At 47.8% G+C, this 18,964-nt stretch overlaps 1 protein-coding gene across 1 annotated transcript in view; it reads right to left on the bottom strand.

Moving 5' to 3' along the window:
* CLPTM1L (CLPTM1 like) overlaps positions 1–18,964 on the bottom strand; it is a 1,937,019-nt gene that overhangs the window by 627,055 nt on the left and 1,291,000 nt on the right. Inside the window, exon 12 of the mRNA XM_078687677.1 lies at positions 5,479–5,561. Within this exon, the coding sequence (XP_078543803.1) occupies positions 5,479–5,561 (83 nt within the window). The remainder of the gene's footprint in view (positions 1–5,478; positions 5,562–18,964) is intronic.

The raw sequence follows: 18,964 nt of genomic DNA, 5'->3' as shown, positions 1-18,964 counted from the left end.
ATTACCTGAGGGACCTGCACTAGCCTTCTCAAGATCATCCTTTTCTAGGATTCCTATCAGGATAGAAATGGTAGGCTTGTGACCCTTTTTCAGCCCCCTTGTAGTGCACAAGGCACTCAAGTCTCTGAAGCGGAGGTTGTCATAGCTGGAAGGTGCCTTGGTATGGTCACCTGCCACAGGTAGAGAACTGGGTTGCTCACCTGTGCCAGACATGACTCTAGTGAGGTGTAAGTGGTGCACTTACCTACACTATGTGTTTTCCTACTAGAACCTTGCTAGTGAGTTGTAGTCAGGGTGTGCCAAGCCCTTTGGTCTACAACTACTAAGTTCAGTAGAACTTAAATATGTAAACTTTGTTTATATGTACCTATGGTACTTAATGCGATCTTTCAAATGATATAAAGATTGCAATGGTAAAACAACAGCAAGCTCAAATCCCAACCGCTGCCACCAATGTGAGAAGTTGGCCTGATGTATGATGTTCGCTATTCTAGTGAGCACCTTGTATCAGTCCAAACAATCCCTTATGGTGGTGGTTGTAAAGTCAACCTTATAGACAAGCTATCCTCGTGGTAGCATGGACTAAGCAGTCGTAGGCTAAACTCAAGAGGGCATGTGAAGCCAGCTGTTTTACCAAATGCAATCCTGTAATATCAAATGAAAGGACACCACACAAGTTATATATTATAAAAATATATGTATTTATTACTAGAATAATCCTCTGTACTCTTTATGAGTGCAGAGGCACAAGCGTTTAAACGAAAGCACAGTTAAACATACAAAAGTTGCACAATTATGGATAGGCCCGGTGGCCACTCAAACCATATATTAAATAAGTGGTATAAGAACCGCTTTACGAACAGAGGTAAGGCCTAGGGCCTTGGGAATCGCTGGGACTACACTGGATTAACTGTAGTTAGGACGGGAGTAGCCCGCGGGATTCGGGTGCAGCGCTAAAAGCACATGCATGCACCAATGCAAAGTCAATGGTGCGTAAAAGTTACAAAGTTACTGCTTTGAAAGTCTTCCGACTGGACGAGAACTTAGCCACTTAAAACTAGGACACTAGAGGTGTAAACCACTACAGGAGCACCGGTGTTAGATTGTTACCTCACCCATAGGAAGCGGGTGCATAGGTGCCAAAGTGTGTCGGGTTTCGTCGTGGAGATCTATGGAGCCTGGAGATGAAGATGCTGCAGGCGGCCAGGAGAGAAGAGTCTGGTTGGATCCAAGGGTGAGTCGAAGATGTGGAGTACCTGAAAGCAGAGGGGACAGAGTCTGGGTCACTAGCCAGTGACCAGGATGGAACCAGGAAGGAACCAGGCGATGTCGGGCGCTATCAGGTGGTTGTCAAGAAGCTTGTCTCCGCTGCCACGTGGACTCTGGGGCACCGAGGATGACCAGAAGTGGATCACGAGCTGTCCCACGAAGGCTCTCGCTGTCGGCGGTGTTGGCTTCCGGATCAGAGTCAACAGGCCTTGGCAAATGCAACCCACGGATGAACTGCAAATCGCTTCTTACTCGGACCAGCAAGGTCAGAGAGGTGGCTCCTTTTTAGGGGAGCGAGGGCCAGTCTGGAGCAACCAGACTAGCAGAGTAGTTTCAAAGATTCGTTGTCGTAGAGGCCACTAGCCAACGGGCAAGTGACCGGACAGACGCATTGAGCAGCAAAATGCAAAAGGGCCCCACGCAGCACTCGGTGAGTGCGGAGGGGTGAGCTTCGGTGCAAGAGCTGCTCGGGGCTGGGGATTCTCAAACCCCAATGCACAGCTTAGAGGATACCTCAGGAGCTGCAAGGTCAGCACTTCGCAGTCTTTTCAAGATGGCCGGTCCCACGTCTCACGTCGCCTCTACGGGTCTCAGCTTTGCTGTGGCTGTGGATCGGGCTGTTGGATGTCTGGGAATCCGGTTCATGTCGATCTCTTTAGCTCGAGCTCCGGCTGGAGCTGCAACAAAGCAAACCGTTGGGCGCTGGATGGTGCCTGTTTGCACAGGGTGGTCACTCCTTGACCACAAGGGAGATTCTTCAGTCTTCCACGTCGAGTGGGATGTCGAAGGGTCCAGAGTTCTGTATCAAAGTTTCAGTCAGGATTATCTAAAGCCTATGGGCACAGCTCCTACCTTTATTCCAAATCAAGGGGCTGGATAACCTGCTAGGTCCCTCCTATGGGTGGGACCCAGGAAGGGGGTGGTTACACCCCTATCCGTTTGTCCAGTTTTGCACCAGAGCTGGGGCTGGAGTGCCCCAGCACCGGTTTGAGCTGGGCTATGCATGGGACACCTTGTGTGCCCCAGGCAGTGTCTAGTTTCACTCGCCCTGCCTGCCTCAATCCACTATCTCGTGTCTGGGGTGGTGTAACACCTCCCTGTGACAGGAAACCTTTTGTCCAAGCCTCCCCTGCCAAGTTTCGGTCAGCAGCAGGAGGCCAGACTTGTGTCTGTGGCAGCAGCATCCATTTTGTGATGCTGAGGCTCTGGTTAGTTTTAACCGCATTTACTGTTACCCACATGTCTTAGCCCTCTAGAAGGGTGGACTGCTACCCCTGTCGCCAGAACTGGCGAAGGGGTAGTATTCCAAAGTGTATGACACCGTACACAACATGTTTTGATAAAGCCAAACCAAAGTTAGCAATAACCGCGAGGATTATAATGCACTTAAGAGTATATGGTATGGCAATATCCCAGCACAGCTATAAGGACATGGTTCCGAAAGCTGCAGACAGGCTCAGCTCATGCTAAAGCACCATCTCACATCTCACATAAAACCAAGCACTCTGCCTCCAGGATTGTTAAGTCCTGCTATAGGAGTGGCTTATAGGTGTATATGTGTCCAGATATGGGTTTGGCTATAGGTATACTATATCTAAGCAAGGGGTGATTACACGACCTTGCCCCAGCTGAGTGATCAGCCAGTTGTGTCAGTTTGGATGGCCAGCCAGGGGTGGCAAAAGATATGCTGCAGCCCCTGGTAGGCCTTGGATGCACCTATGCCCTGGGTACATATAGTACACTGTACAGGGGCTGATAAGGTGACCCAATATCCAATTAGTTATGCACCTAGGGTACATGGAGTCCATTTTAAAGAGAGAGCAGATAGCCTGGGGCTCTGATTAGCAGGGTCCCAGGCCAACTAAGTCGAAAACCAGCTAAACACAAGGCAAAAAGTCTGAGGTAACCATAGTCAGGTGTCCACCCTCCTACACACATCCATTTCTATCACAATAGGGACAATTTTACCATCCACTATCAACCTTGAACTGGCAGCCATGCCCCCATTAGCACGAGCCACAGGAGAAGACAGGGCAGGAAGATTAAAACACAAACCCATTGAAAACAATCTCATTCGCAGCCCGTGTTTTCTGTATACGCACAATATCGTAATCTTTGATGAGAGACTTCCAACCCGAAGTTTGGATATTTGAGGCCACTTCAGCGAAATTCCACCAGAGGAATTGAATATTAGGATTACTCTCATTCATAATGGCACCATGCACCACCGTTGGAACATCACAGGTCAACATAGGAGATTAAATGATAGGGCCTGCATACAATGAACCCGAAGTTATCATCACCGAGAGAGTCTTAGGCAGTGCGGGCAAAAAGCAGGATAAACAGCCGGTGAGGTTTGAGGTCTCACGCCACGGGAAGTAAAAGACGCTTTTCAGCCCGTCCTGAGCAGCCAGACCCTCCTCTGCCGCATGGTGTGCTGTGGAACATAGTCCCACCCAGGGGGGCCACAGAAAAAGTTTCAGGCAGTGCGGACAAAATGCAGGGCAAACAGCCGGTGAGGTCTGGTGTCAATCTGTGCTTTTTCCTCTGCTGACACTGGCACTCTTCTGGTGAGACTTGTCCTAATGGATCAGCGGGTACTGGATTGGTCAAATTTAGTTATTCTCCTTTAACTGGATATATTATGGCCATATATTTCGACAGTCATTTTTTGGAATCATTCCATCTTTATCACATTGTTAATTGAATTGTGTAAAGGAAAATCAGAAGTGAATGGTGAATCATAATGATCCAACAGGTTTCCTTCCTCATTTTGACCCATCCCAACAGGTGAAAGACCCACACTGTCTGTCACGTGAGCCAGGACCTCTCAAGCACGTTTTCCAACTCAGATTCTGGTGAGGATGTACTTCTCTCTCTCTATCCTCTACTAGAGCCTTTGACTGTGGAAATGACTCTCCAAAACGTGAGACCGCTCTCCGATGTCTTAAGCGTAAGCAAAACATGCTATGTCCCTCTGATTTATTAGAGCATTTTTTCGATGACATGATGCTTCACATAGCCACACAAAGCAACACTGACCCTCCTTCCCTTGCAAACGTAAGTACACTGGACAATTAGGCCAGTACCAGTCAGCTTTTACCTCACACTGCTGGTGTAAGAGCTCAGTATGGTGTCCCTGTAGTGTTGTAAGACTGAAGTATCTTTTCAGAAAATAGAGGGGAGCCGGAGCCGGGAATTGAACCGTGATCCCCAGATTCCAACGTCAGTCGCCCTGGCCGCGGCGCCACACCTCTGCGTCCCCAACCCTATGGGTGCATCTGTCCGAGACAAACAAAAAGGAAGTGAGGCAGTGTTTCTACTCTGTTAAAGGAAATAGTGAGGGTAGATCTATGTAACAAATGTATTTGTCGAAGCAAAAAGAGACCTTTTGAGAAGAAGCCGGGGCTTGGTTATATATGTGGAGAGGAAACACGTTACATGATGTAATTAATGAAACGGGCAAGAAGCAGACACTGCTGCAATAACTGTGTTTCTACTCAATCATTTTCTATTTAATCTTCAGCCTTTTTAAATAAAAGGAAAACTGTTGAGAATTATTTTGGTGATAACAGTACCCGAGAAGAAATTTAAAAAAAAAAAACAAGAGCTAGGTTATAGCAGAAAGAGGAATCTGCAACAAAACCGACTACTGCAATGTAAAGGGAAGAACTGGGTTTGTGGGAGTCCCAACACCGTGGAAGGGGAGGGACAACATGATTGAAAGCTTAACAGGGTCAGATAATGTTTGAGATGGAGATATAGTACTTGGGTGGAGAGGTACTGGAACTGCACAATATTCCAAATTGATGTACGTGGACAGATATGTTGTTCTGCTTTCCACTGTTTTAAATCTACCTTTGAGAACTTTACTATTAAGCTGATTGTTAATGACTGCGTTCACTGTAAGCAATTGTTTTTCTAAGAATAGTTAAATACTGTAAACATTAAACACAATAAAAAAAGAAAATTATGATTTGCGACCCATTAAAGGCTTAATATTCACAAAACTTTAAATAATGTTGAAAACTAGGAAAACATATATATACGATACAATATGCATATACCAACAAGCATTCAAGCCTGCTAATGTCTTGACTGATAGCATTTGAACAATAGTTGTAATGGAAAAAGCAAATAAATTGTAGCAAAAATGCACACTATACGAGGGTGGTATTAATATTTGAAAAATGCAACGCGCTGGCCTACCTTTTATAGCGAATGTTTAGGAGTGAATATACAGCACCTCCAATACAAAGTGGATACAGTAAATAGGACAGGTATTTCATGGCCTGAAAAGGAACAAGACATTAGCATTTTATTACTCACTGAAATGGTAAGAGATTTCACAGTGTCACGCATTTCACAGAAAAAATATGGACAAGCAGCTAAAACCAATTACCTTTTAAATACACAGTGATCCAGATTACATATGTGCAATCCGTAATTAAAAACCCTTAGGTGCTCATTAAACCGTATATTTAATAACGCAACCAGGATTATCTGTACCGTGGGTACAGTAATTTATTGGCGGGGCATTAACAGTTCCTGTCCTGTGAATGGTGTGTACTGAGCGAAACTGCATTAATACCCCAAAGCCTGTATGTTTTTCCCTAATGCTGAAGCTTTTTCTACTGAATTCTGTGTTGTCTGTTTTTCAAAGGTAAAATATATCTAGGGAAAAAGCAGGGTTTTACTCTGGAGTTATAATTCCAATTTGACTCTAAACTCCTGTTTACTGCCAAATCAAAATATCATAGCATTTGCAATGAGTGCCTTAAAGTGAAAAAACATCAACAACCCAATCTATCTGTAATCTCCTCACCCATAATATTCTTTATGATACAAATGTAATCTTTCTATAAATTCTACAAAAAAGAATATTCTCTCCGGCTTTCAGACTGGATCTACAATTTTTCATCAATATCAGGTAAGCAGTCATGGGTGTCCGCAGGGGGGGAGGGGGTATGGGGGGTCAAGGAGGGGCGCTTGACCCCCGGAGCACCCCTCCTTGTCCCCTCTGCGGACACCCATGCTTTTACGGACGCCTTTTGTCTGTAATTCTGGGCCCAGCAGGGAGCAGAGCTGTTCCCTGCCAGAGGCCTCAACTCCCTGATGGGGAGCCTTGCACGCCTCCTCGCAGGCCCTCCCGTCCATTGTCATTCTGTCTGTGGCTGATTATCACATACAGATCCACAATGGCTAGTTTGAGCATGCTAAAGCATACATCCCACCCTGAACCAATGAGGCAATGGGTATGCGCTGCCGAGACCAGCAGACACAGAGAAGGGTTGTGAGTGCCATTATCCGGTTTTTCTCCCCAAGGACATGAAACGGAACAGGCTCTGCCTCGAGTGCCACATGACAACACCACTGCTAGAGGTGGTGCGGAAATACACCCACCCCCTTCAAACTCGTACTCAATGGCATTCTGGTTTGTGCAGACCTTTGCTTAATCAGCCATAGGTGAAAGTGCAGGCTGCATCCTGATGGGAAGTGGCAAACTAGATCTGGACACCAAGACCTCCTTTTAACACCGTGTAGCCTGAGAGCAAGGGGTCTTCTGAATGAAGTTCGGGGGGGGGGGGTTTGCATTATCCTCCCAAGTCAAAAATTGAGGGGGCAGCATAGCCCGGATTTCAGATCCTACTAAAACGTACACAGTCTCGTGTCAATAACATATCTATCTGCCAGTATGCACCCTATCATGTCTGGCAGGACGTCCCGACCCTGTGTTTCACTGCCTTATATCCCTCTGTACCCCATTCCCCGTGCTCACTGCCTGAAATCCCTATGTACCCCACATCTTGCGCTCACTGACTTATATCCCTCTGTACCCCACGCTCACTGCCACAACATATCCCTCTGTACCCAACACCTGGCGCTCACTGCCACAATATATCCTTCTGTACCCCACACCTCTCGCTCACTGCCTTATATCCCTCTGTACCCCACACCTTGCGCTCACTGCCTTATATCCCTCTGTACCCCACACCATGCGCTCACTGTCACAGCATATCCCTTTGTACCCCACACCTCGCTCTCACTGCCACAATATATCCTTCTGTACCCCACACCTCTCGCTCACTGCCTTATATCCCTCTGTACCCCACACCTTGCGCTCACTGCCTTATATCCCTCTGTACCCCACACCATGCGCTCACTGTCACAGCATATCCCTTTGTACCCCACACCTCGCTCTCACTGCCACAACATATCCCTCTGTACCCCACACCTCTCGCTCACTGCCTTATATCCCTCTGTACCCTACACCTTGCGCTCACTGCTTTATATCCCTCTGCACCCCGCACCACGCGCTTACTGCCCTAACATAACCCTCTGTACCCCACACCTCGCGCTCACTGCCACATATCCCTCTGTATCACACTACTCACACTCACTGCCTGATCGCTCACTTTACTCTTCTACGTGTTCTCTCTCCTTCCACTCGTTCTACCTCTGTTCACCCCCTTACTTCGTTTAGTACCTTACTTCTTTCTCAATACCTCTACTTCTTTTCCTCTTCAGTAACATCTCTCTGACACATCTCTGCACTTTATATCAACGCACCCCTCTACCTCACATATCTACCTCAGTCTTTATTATTCCCTCTTCCTCAGCTGTCTCTACCTGTCTCTGACACACCTCACCCTCTCTCTACCTGGCCCTCTCACGTTCTACGACTGCGTTAATCTCCCCTCTCCATCTTTGATTTACCTGTCTCTACTCCTGAATCTTTTTCTTCTACACCTCAATTCTTTGTCTACCCTTCATCCCTTGCTACCCTTCTGTTTGCCTCACTACGGTCTTTACCCGACCCACCTTTCAGTGCCTCTTCCCATTTCGCCTCCCTCCCGTTCAGCGCTCTCCTAGCATGCATCTGTTTCTCCCCTCACCACCATGCCGGCCTCTTACCCGTCCATACCTTTCTAAACACCCTAACTTTCTACCTTCCAGTTATTCCTGGTAGTGAACCTTTCATTTCACACCTCCGGTTGTATTACCTGCGCATTCAAATTGAGTAGGTCATTGCTGTGCTCTCAACCCGACATCGAGAACCAGTCCCCTAGCCTCTCAATATGCCCAGATATAACAACAAGCATTGGCACAGCTAATAGGTCTCGCCTTTGGGACCTGCTGCATAACTAAGGTCCAAAAGGCGAGACCTATTGGCTATGCCAATGCTTGTTTTTCTCCGCTTGGCCTGAGCATTACCCGATCCTTCTTGTCGCCATTTTAGCCCCACCCCTATTGATTAACATTAGCCACGCCCTTTCATTTGCCAGGTTAGCTCCCCCCCGAAAAAATTTCTGTGGACGCCCATGTAAGCAGTGCCAATTAACATAGTTGCGGTTTCCACCCGTGTTTGTTTAATTCGAGTCAGTATTTGCAGGTGGGCTGGCTTTATTTGTTTTAGGTTGTCCAGTATGTATTTGTCCCTCCTGTGTAGCATAGCCTGTTTACCTGGCTCCCTGTATTGTAAATAGGCCTTTACATTTTGTTCTCATCTTGTTTACTGTGCATCTAAAGAGAGATCAATTGTCGGGCTCTAGCTTCCGAAGGAGCTTGGTGTTTTCTTTTCTTTCTCTGACTTCAAAGAGAAGGGTTTATGTTGCAATCATGCTGGGTACTGGGGTGTGTTAGAGGAAGGCTGTCCAATGTTATTTTTTTCTAGCACATTACACATTTTTTATTTTTTTAAAACTCTTTTATTGAACAAAAAGGAACAAATAATAAAAACACCAGGTGATCTCGTACAGTCTTCAACACAGGTCATTGTGGCCAGGTACAGAATCCCAAGCAATAATGTACGATACTAGGATAATGGGGATTCCTGCGCTTCTATTCCCAAACTTGGCAGCGGTGGTCCACAAATCTCTCCCCGGTGAATATTCCATGCTCCCCACACCTTCCCCCACTTCTTCGGGCATCCCCTGGCTACAAACACTGACTTCTCCCTGAACATTCACAAGTTAAGGTCTTCCGTCCACTTAGTGACTCGGGGCTGTTGACTGGCACCCCAGAGCTGAGCGATATTCCGCTTGGCCACCATGTATGCCAGAATGACCCTCTGCTTCTGGTACACATTCAGATCCGTAGGCTCCCACACATTCAACAGACACCTTCGGGCTTCCGGTAATAACTCTGCCCTCAAAACATCTCTTAGTACATACTGAATCTTTGTCCAGAAAGCCTGTACCGCCACACAGTGCCATAAAATGTGTATTAGGGTGCCAGATTCTCCACTCTCTCTGACACTCACCACTCCCATCTCGTCCCATTCGCACCAGTCGAGGCCCAGTGATATATGACCTGTGCAATATCTTCAGTTGTACTAGCCGGAGCCTCCACTGAACCGCCATAACCTTTGCAGAGGAAACTGACTCCACCCAGTCTTCATCATCCAGTTCCAACCCATCCATACTCCACTGGGCTCTGAGTCGCCCCAGTGGGCTTTCCATGTTATTGACCAGCTTCCTATATATCAAAGAGATAGTTTTCTCGGGAATATGTCCGTCTAGCACCCGATCTTCAAGAGGCAACGACTCTGAGAGCATTGTGTCTTTAGGCACATGCGCGGCAAGAGTGTGTCTCACCTGCAGATACTGGAAATGCTCATTATTATGCAGACAATATATTTTTTTGAAGAGACTCAAATGTATGTACTGAGTCTTTCCCCCAAACATCCTTTATACGAGTGATCCCAATAGTGTCCCATTTGTCTAACCCCTTAGTTTTCCACAGGCTACCCAGTTTCTCTGAGTTCAACAGGGGAGTGGCCAATGTGAGCCTACCATCCCACCCTACATATCTATTAGCCACATGCCACACCTGCACCACATGCGCGGTCGGGCCTGATAGGCGAACTTCCCCGGCTTGGCATATAGAGCTCTATCTATCATCCCTTCCAGTGCCTGGCCACGGTCCATGGCATATCCTGGGTCACCGGGGGGTCTGTAAACAATGTGGTTCACAGCAGCCAATTGTGAAGCCCAGTAATATTTCCTTAAGTCTGGGAGACCGATCCCACCATCGTACCATGGGAGAGTTAATTTGACAAACGCAATTCGGGGCTTTCCGTCCCACAGGAGCTGCCTCTGGAGAGCCTCTATCCCCCTAAAATAGGAGGCCGGTATAGGGTTCATTGAGTTCTGCAAGGCATACAAGAACCGGGGTAGGGCCATAATTTTGAAAAGGGCGGCTCTTCCGAGCATGGATAGCGGAAAAGCTTTCCAGCGCTCCACATCTTTCCTACATCTGTCCAATGGGAGAGCAAGATTATTGGTGAACTGCAGCTGCGGATCAAGCGTGATATATATACCCAAGTACTTAAACCCTATCTTATCAATCTGGATTGAACACTATCGCGGGTCCACCGGCGGATCACCCACAAGGACAAAGAGCACTGACTTTGACCAATTTATGGCCAGTCCCGAGTACCTACCAAAGATATCCAGTACATCCAAGAAGTTGCTCAAGGAGTCCTTGGGATTAGTAAGATAAAGCAAAACGTCATCTGCATACAGTGAAATCTTATCTTCCCAGTCAGGCGACCACCGTAGGCCCCGAATCGATCTATCCCATCGGACCCAGGCCGCTAAAGGTTCCATCGCATAGCACATTAAAATGTAAATGTCTGTAAATTAACTGTTCAAATATTTCAGAATATATTGGAATTAGGAAAGCACAAATGAAGCAAATTGTTTTGTAATTCTGAAGTGTGGTGGAAACAAATATTTTAATACAGTCAAAAAATCAATACACTAGGCAATGTCATTTCCACACATTGTTTGTGTGCTGTACAGTTTTATCAGTAAAACTGTACGTCTGTTCACATGTAATGATAATTTCAAATGAAAATGTGTTGTCTGCAATGGCAGTGCTCTACACCACACCATCCATGCATCACTCTACGCAACTCCACTCTAACCACTTTCTGCTCCCCTCTAAGCCATGCTGGAACATTCTACTCTGCCACTCCACTCTATGTCACTCCATTATACTCCACTCTATGATAATCCACCCTATGACACTACTTCATTCTACTTCTTTGACACTCCACTTCAATCTAGGCTCCTTCTACGCCACTCCACTTTATTGACACTCCACTTTATTGACACTCCACTTTAGTATTAAATCGTATTTATTGGCAGCATATAATGCAGATAACACAATTGATACGCCTACAACCCAGTGGGCCGGCTAAGCATAGACAGGATATGCAAATCCAGTTATGACACAAGTACAGGATCCAGAAGTTAAGAACAACAAGCCGCCTACAACCCAACAGGGCCGGCGCGTCTGAAGGTATGTAACAAGTAGCGACCGGTGTAGAGAGCTATCTAAAAAGCAGGTGAGAAGCAAGGCGGCTCTGAAGCTGCGTGAGGATCCCATAAGGGCTGCAGGCACATTGCAATAAGCCGTTTATAAACAGTAACAAAATCAACAACACATGGAAATTAAAAAAAAAACATGGAAGCCCACCCCTTCCCCCCACCTTCTCTCCTCAGTGATCTACCACAAAAAAAAAAAAGGGAAGGGGAAGTTTCGGCGCGTGCTCTCGGAAGTTGTTCCAGGCCTTTCACTACAGGTAATGGAAAGGGGCATGTGACCAGCTCACTCAAGGAAGGATAGAAACGTCTTCAGGGATCAGCTTAAGAATGCGGAGGTATTGTGGGCAGGACATTTCTCTGAATTCTGTGGTGAGAGTAGATAACAAGCATTTGCAATGCAATAGGTCTCGCATTAGGAAAGTTTGAGTTTTTGGGTCTTGTAAACGACAATTTTTTTTATGTGTTGGTTTTGAAAATAGTGAAAATAATAGCTTTGTCATTTACAATGCCAATACTTGTAATTTTTGCAAATGTGACACCTATAGCATTTATAATGCAACATGTTTTGTCTTTATGTGACTTTGATGTATTGATATTACAAATAACAATGGCTTATAATGTTTTAAATAATTAATACTTAAATAAAAGGTATTTTAATTTATAATGGCAATAGCATACATTTTTTAAATTAACTTTTGTGAAGATTATGTTGGGTATTTTATTGAGACGAAAATCCAAGAACAGAAGTGAAATATTAACATTTTTTTGTGACATTTCTAATAAAGCTTGAAACATTGTGAGAATATATTTGAACCAGTTGTTGTTGAATGGTTGCAGAGATTGATGCTGTGTTGGCACTGAGTAATCTTGGGGTGGCAACGAGTGATGCTGTTGTAGCGCATAGTGATGTCGTGGTGCCCCTGAGTGATGCTGTGGTGGTGCGATAGATAGAGTGACTGCGATAGATAGATAGATAGATAGAGGGAGGGCGATCGATAGACAGAGGGAGGGAGGGCGATCGATAGATAGATGGAGGGAGGGCGATCGATAGATAGATAGAGGGAGGGCGATCGATAGATAGATAGAGGGAGAGCGATCGATAGATAGATAGAGGGAGGGCGATCGATAGATAGAGGGAGGGCGATCGATAGAGGGAGGGCGATCGATAGATAGAGGGAGGGCGATAGAGAGAAATAGATAGAGTGAGGGCGATCGATAGGTAGATAGAGTGAGGGCGATAGACAGAGTGAGGGCGATAGACAGAGTGAGGGCGATAGACAGAGTGAGGGCGATAGACAGAGTGAGGGCGATAGACAGAGTGAGGGCGATAGACAGAGTGAGGGCGATAGATAGAGTGAGGGCGATAGAGTGAGGGCGATAGAGCGAGGGCGATAGACAGAGTGAGGGCGATAGATAGATGTAGTGAGGTCGATAGATAGATGTATAGAGAGATAGAGAGAGTGCGATAGATAGAGTTTGTGCGATAGATAGATAGAGTGAGGGCAATAGATAGATAGAGAGAGCGATAGAGTGTGGGCGATAGATAGATATGGAGCTAGATAGATAGACAGATAGATAGAGTGAGAGCCATAGATATATAGAGTGAGGGTGATAGATAGAGTGGAGAACAGAAGAGAACATGGAGTTAGAGAAGGAGGCATGGTGGAAGAGAGCAGCAGATCAGCACAGGAGAAGAGAAGATAACAGGGAGTTATAGAAGGATGTGGGTGGAAGAAAGGAGCAGGTAAGCACCGCAGAAGAGAAGAGGAAGTTAAAGAAGGAAGTGGTGTGGAAGAGAGCAGCAGAGTAGCACAGGAGAAGAGAACAGTGAGTTTGAGAAGGAGGCGAGGTGGAAGAGAGTAGCAGATCAGCAGAAGAGAAGAGGGAGTTAAAGAAGGAGGCGGTGGAAGTGAGCAGCAGATCAGCAGAGGGAGAAAAGAGGAGAACAGGGAGTTAGAGCAGGAGGTGTGTGGAAGAGAGCAGCAGATCAGCACAGCATTAGAGAACAGGGAGTGAAAGAGGGAGGTGGGGTGGACGAGAGCTGCAGATTATCACAGGAGAAGAGAACAGGGATTTCAAGAAGGAGGTGTTGTGGAAGAGAGCAGCAGAACAGCACGTGAGAAGAGGAAATTGAGGTAGAGAAAGAGGAGGGTTGAATAGAGCAGCAGATCAGCTCTGGAGCAGAGAAGGGAACAGGGAGTTAGATAATGAGGTGTGTGGAAGAGAGCAGCATAAAGTAGGATGCGGGGTGGAAGAGAATAGCAGATTGGCACTGGAGAAGATAACAGGGAGATAGAGAAAGAGGCGGGTGGAAGAGAACAGCAGATTAGCACAGGGTAAGAAAACAGGGAGTTAAAGAAGGAGGTGGGTGAAAGAGAGCAGCAGATCAGCACAGGAGAAGAGAATAGAACATGGAGTTTGAGAAGGATGCGAGGTGGAAGAGAGCAGCAGATCAGCAGAAGAGAACAGGGAGTTTGAGAAGGTGCAGGGTTAAAGAGAGGAGCAGATCAGCACGGGAGAACAGAACATGGAGTTAAAGGATGCAGCGGGTGGAAGAGAGCAGCAGATTAGCACAGGTGAAGAGAAAAGAACAGGGAGTTAAAGAAGGAGGTGGGGTGGAAGCGAGCAGCAGATCAGCTCAGGAGAAGAGAACAGGGAGTTAAAGAAGGAAGCGGTTGGAAGAGAGCAGCAGATCAGCACATGAGAAGAGAACAGGGAGTTAAAGAAGGATGTGGAGTGAAAGAGAACAGGAGATCTTCCCCGGCGAATAGAAAAGGCAGTTTGAGAAGGAGGCATATGTAAAAGAGCAAAAAGATCTTCACAGGAAAAGGCAACAAGGAGTTAGAGAATGAGGCGGGTGGAAGAGAAGAGCAGATCAGCACAGGAGAAGAGAACAGGGAGTTAGAGAAGGGGCGGGTGGAATAGAGCAGCAGATTAGCATGGGAGAACAGAACAGGGAGTTAAACAAGGAGGCTGGTGGAAGAGAGTATCAGTTCAGCACAGGAGAAGAGAACAGGGAGTTAAAGAAGGAGGTGGGCGGGAAGAAAGCAGCAGATCTGCACTGGAGAAGAGTACAGGGAGTTATAGAAGGTAGCGGGTGGAATAGAACAGCCGACTAGCACAGAAGAGAACAGGGAGTTAGAAAAGGAGGCGGATGGAAGATTGCATAAAGATCACCACAGGAGAAGAGAATAGGGAGTTAGAGAATGATGGGGGCGTAAGAGAAGAGCAGATGAGCATGGGAGAATAGAACAGGGAGTTAAGGAAGGAAGCGGGTGGAAGAGAACAGCATTATAGCACAGGCGAAGAGAATCTGGAGTTAGAGAAGGAGGCGGGTGAAAGAACAGAAGATCAGCACAGGAGAAGAGAAGCAAACAGGGAGTTAAAGGAGGAGTTTGGGTGGATGAGAGCTGCAGATCAGCACAGGAAAAGTTAACAGGGATTTGGAGAAGGGGGCAGGGTGGAAGAGAGCAGCAGCTCAGCACAGGAGAAGAGACGAGAAGAGGGAGTTAAAGAAGGAGGTGGGGTGGAAGAGAGCAGCCGATGAGCACAGGAGAAGAGAACAGGGAGTTAAAGAAGGATGCAGGTGGAAGAGATCAGCAGATTAGCACAGGAGAAGAGAACAGGTAGTTAAAGAAGGATGTGGCGTGGAATAGAGCAGCAGATCAGCACATTAAAATAGAACAGGGAGTTAAAGAAGGAGGCGGGTGGAAGACAGCAGCAGATCAGGAGAAGAGAAGAGGGAGGTAGAGAAGAATGTTGGTGGAAGATAGCAGCAGATCAGCACAGTAGAAGATAAGAGAACAGGGAGTTTGAGAAGGAGGTGTTTGGAAGAGAGCAGCATAACAGCACAGCATAATAGAACATGGAGTTAAAGAAGGAGGTGGGTGGAAGAGAGCAGCCGATGAGCACAGGAGACGATAACAGGGAGTTAAAGAAGGATGCAGGTGGAAGAGATCATCAGATTAGCACAGGAGAAGAGAACAGGTAGTTAAAGAAGGATGTGGCGTGGAATAGAGCAGCAGATCAGCACATTAAAAGAGAACGGGGAGTTAAAGAAGGAGGCGGGTGGAAGACAGCAGCAGATCAGGACAGGAGAAGAGAAGAGGGAGGTAGAGAAGAATGTTGGTGGAAGAGAGCAGCAGATCAGCACAGTAGAAGATAAGAGAACAGGGAGTTTGAGAAGGAGGTGTTTGGAAGAGAGCAGCATAACAGCACAGCATAATAGAACATGGAGTTAAAGAAGGAGGTGGGTAGAAGAGACAGCATATCAGCGCAGGAGAAGAGAACAGGGAGTTAAAGCAGGAGATTGTGTTGTAGAGAGCAGCAGATCAGCAAAGGAGAAGGAACAGGGCAATGGTTGTTGGTAGCAAGCAAGGACAGTGCTGTTGTGGTGCTGAGTGATGATGTGGTTGGGCTGAGTGATGTGGTGGTGTCCCCGAGTGATGTGGTGGTGTCCCCGAGTGATGTGGTGGTGTCCCCGAGTGATGTGGTGGTGCCCCCGAGTGATGTGGTGGTGCCCCCGAGTGATGTGGTGGTGCCCCCGAGTGATGTGGTGGTGCCCCCGAGTGATGTGGTGGTGCCCCCGAGTGATGGAGGGTGGAGGTGGAGTTGGAGGGTGGAGGGTGAAGGGTGGGGGTGGAGTTGGAGGGTGGAGGTGACGTTGGAGGGTGGGGGTGGAGTTGGAGTTGGAGTTGGAGGTTGGAGTTGGAGGGTGGAGTTGGAGGGTGGAGTTGGAGGGTGGAGTTGGAAGTTGGAGTTAGAGGGTGGAGTTGGAGTTGGAGGGTGGCCATGTAGGGTGACGGAGGGTGGGGGTGGAGTTTGAGTTGGAGGTTGGAGTTGGAGGTTGGAGTTGGAGTTGGGAGTTGGAGTTGGGAGTTGGAGGTTGGAGTTGGAGGTTGGAGTTGGAGGTTGGAGTCGGAGGTTGGAGTCGGAGGTTGGAGTCGGAGGTTGGAGTCGGAGGTTGGAGTCGGAGGTTGGAGTCGGAGGTTGGAGTCGGAGGTTGGAGTCGGAGGTTGGAGTCGGAGGTTGGAGTCGGAGGTTGGAGTCGGAGGTTGGAGTCGGAGGTTGGAGTCGGAGGTTGGAGTCGGAGGTTGGAGTCGGAGGTTGGAGTCGGAGGGTGGAGTCGGAGGGTGGAGTCGGAGGGTGGAGTCGGAGGGTGGAGTCGGAGGGTGGAGTCGGAGGGTGGAGTCGGAGGGTGGAGTCGGAGGGTGGAGTCGGAGGGTGGAGTCGGAGGGTGGAGTCGGAGGGTGGAGTCGGAGGGTGGAGTTGGAGGGTGGAGTTGGAGGGTGGAGTTGGAGGGTGGAGTTAGAGGGTGGAGTTAGAGGGTGGAGTTAGAGGGTGGAGTTAGAGGGTGGAGTTAGAGGGTGGAGTTAGAGGGTGGAGTTAGAGGGTGGAGTTAGAGGGTGGAGCTAGAGGGTGGAGTTAGAGGGTGGAGTTTGAGTTGGAGGGTGGAGTTTGAGTTGGAGGGTGGAGTTGGAGGGTGGAGTTGGAGGGTGGAGTTGAAGGGTGGAGTTGGACTTCTGGGTTTGTGGACTGATGCCGCATTCCATGATACACCCTGTTCCATTCTTTCCTTACCCCTTCTCCATCACTGGTTCTTGTCTTGCATGGTGGATGCTGATGCAGGAGGCCTACAGTGTCAATGGTACTGCCAATTCTATCCTTGGGACATTTCGGGATGACTTCTGGCAGAACAGATCTGGCAATGCCAATGCTCCTTTTTGCCCGACCAGCTCATCCACATTGCTACTACCACCAGATGAACTCAGTGAAATGGTAGTATTCAACTCAACTACTCAACGAACATTTTCCAGATTCGGCACAAGAAGGATACTGCCTGATGAAAGAGACTGTGAATGTCATAAATGTGCAAGGCTGTGTCTGCATCCATGGCCTAGGGACTAAGAAAGTTGGTACCAGTAGGTGTGATATCACAAAAGCTTTGAACTCTACATCTCCTCCAAAGCTGGTGGCATCCCCCAACACCTATTTCATCTGTGGCACTGCCGCCTACACTTGGCTCCCCCGTAACTGGTCTGGTACCTGCTATCTGGCCTTCTTCCTTCCACCAACATACTCTACCCATGGAGGTTACCACCATTCAATGAAGGGCGCCCTGCGCCGCTCACTTAGGGGCGTCATATCAGCCGAGGATACAGCGGGCCAGGAAGCCGGGGACTTCCTTAAAGGTTTCCTTTCATTCTGGGGCCCCATGGCAAACATTCGGGCTGTACGAGGACTGACCAGGGTCCTTGAGGCCACCATCACAGTAACAGCTGGTGCCCTCTCCAATATCACTGCAGAGCTACAGCCTTACAATGCTCCAAAACCGCATGGTCCTCGACGTCATCCTTGCTGATCGTGGTGGTGTATGTAAATTGATCGGCTGCAGCTGCTGCGTGTACATCCCAGACAACGCACCTACAGTGTACGATGCAATTCGACGTCTGCATCGCCTTTCTTCCGAAATTCATTTGGATGAAGGCAGCTGGTCCCACACTGGCTGGATCTGGGGCCTCCTTTCTCAGTGGGGTCGGAGGGTCCTCATCTTCCTTGCCTTGGGAGTAGCTGTCCTGGTCTCCTGCTGTTTGTGCTTTCAGTGCCTGCCAGTGCTCTGTACAATGTGTGTCCAGACCATCAAGCCTTCACCCTCTAACATTCACAACACCAATATGATGATGATGCTCCAACAAGAAACAGATGGTCTTATGAACATTGACATTTCTTAAAAGTATTTGCCACTCAATGGCAAAAGGAGGGTCTGAGGAAAAGTGTTTTTCTGATTAGCATCATCTGTACCGGGACTCCATTGTTTTTTCATTGGCATCTCGTGTCAAACACTTCCACACGACCCACCTGGTCATTTCTGCTGATGCCTGAGGAAAATCTAAACTGACAAGACAAAAACCACTGTGTAAAAGTGGTATAGGCGGAAAGGCGTACAACAGACCTTAACTCCACTCGTGACGAAAAGCGTTGCCTAGCGAGTGCCGCCTTGGAAATTCCAACACGCACAACTGCTGACATTGTGCGTTTTCTTTGGTGGCGAATAGATCTAACCAAGGCTCTCTTCACTATTGAAAGAGACCTTGCACCACGTCCGAGTAACGACGCCATTTGTGATCCAACATGCACCTGTAGTTGAGTTCATCCGCCCTGGCGTTCAGTGAACCTGCCAGGTGTTGAACCACCAAGGAAATGCCCTGATGTTGCCGCCATGTCCAGAGGCGCAGAGCCTCCTGACATAGGGTCCACAACCCCACCTGCCTTGTTTGTTGCAGTACCCCATGGCAATGGTGTTGTCTGTGAACACCTGCCCTACCCTCCCCTTGACAGAGGGAAGGAATACCTTCAGTGCA

The sequence above is a fragment of the Lissotriton helveticus genome, chromosome 4_1 (assembly GCF_964261635.1).
Source record: "Lissotriton helveticus chromosome 4_1, aLisHel1.1, whole genome shotgun sequence".
NCBI classification, from domain to species: Eukaryota; Metazoa; Chordata; class Amphibia; order Caudata; family Salamandridae; genus Lissotriton; species Lissotriton helveticus.
Note: the sequence above shows the minus strand (reverse complement) of the source record. Positions and strands in the feature narration are given on the sequence as shown.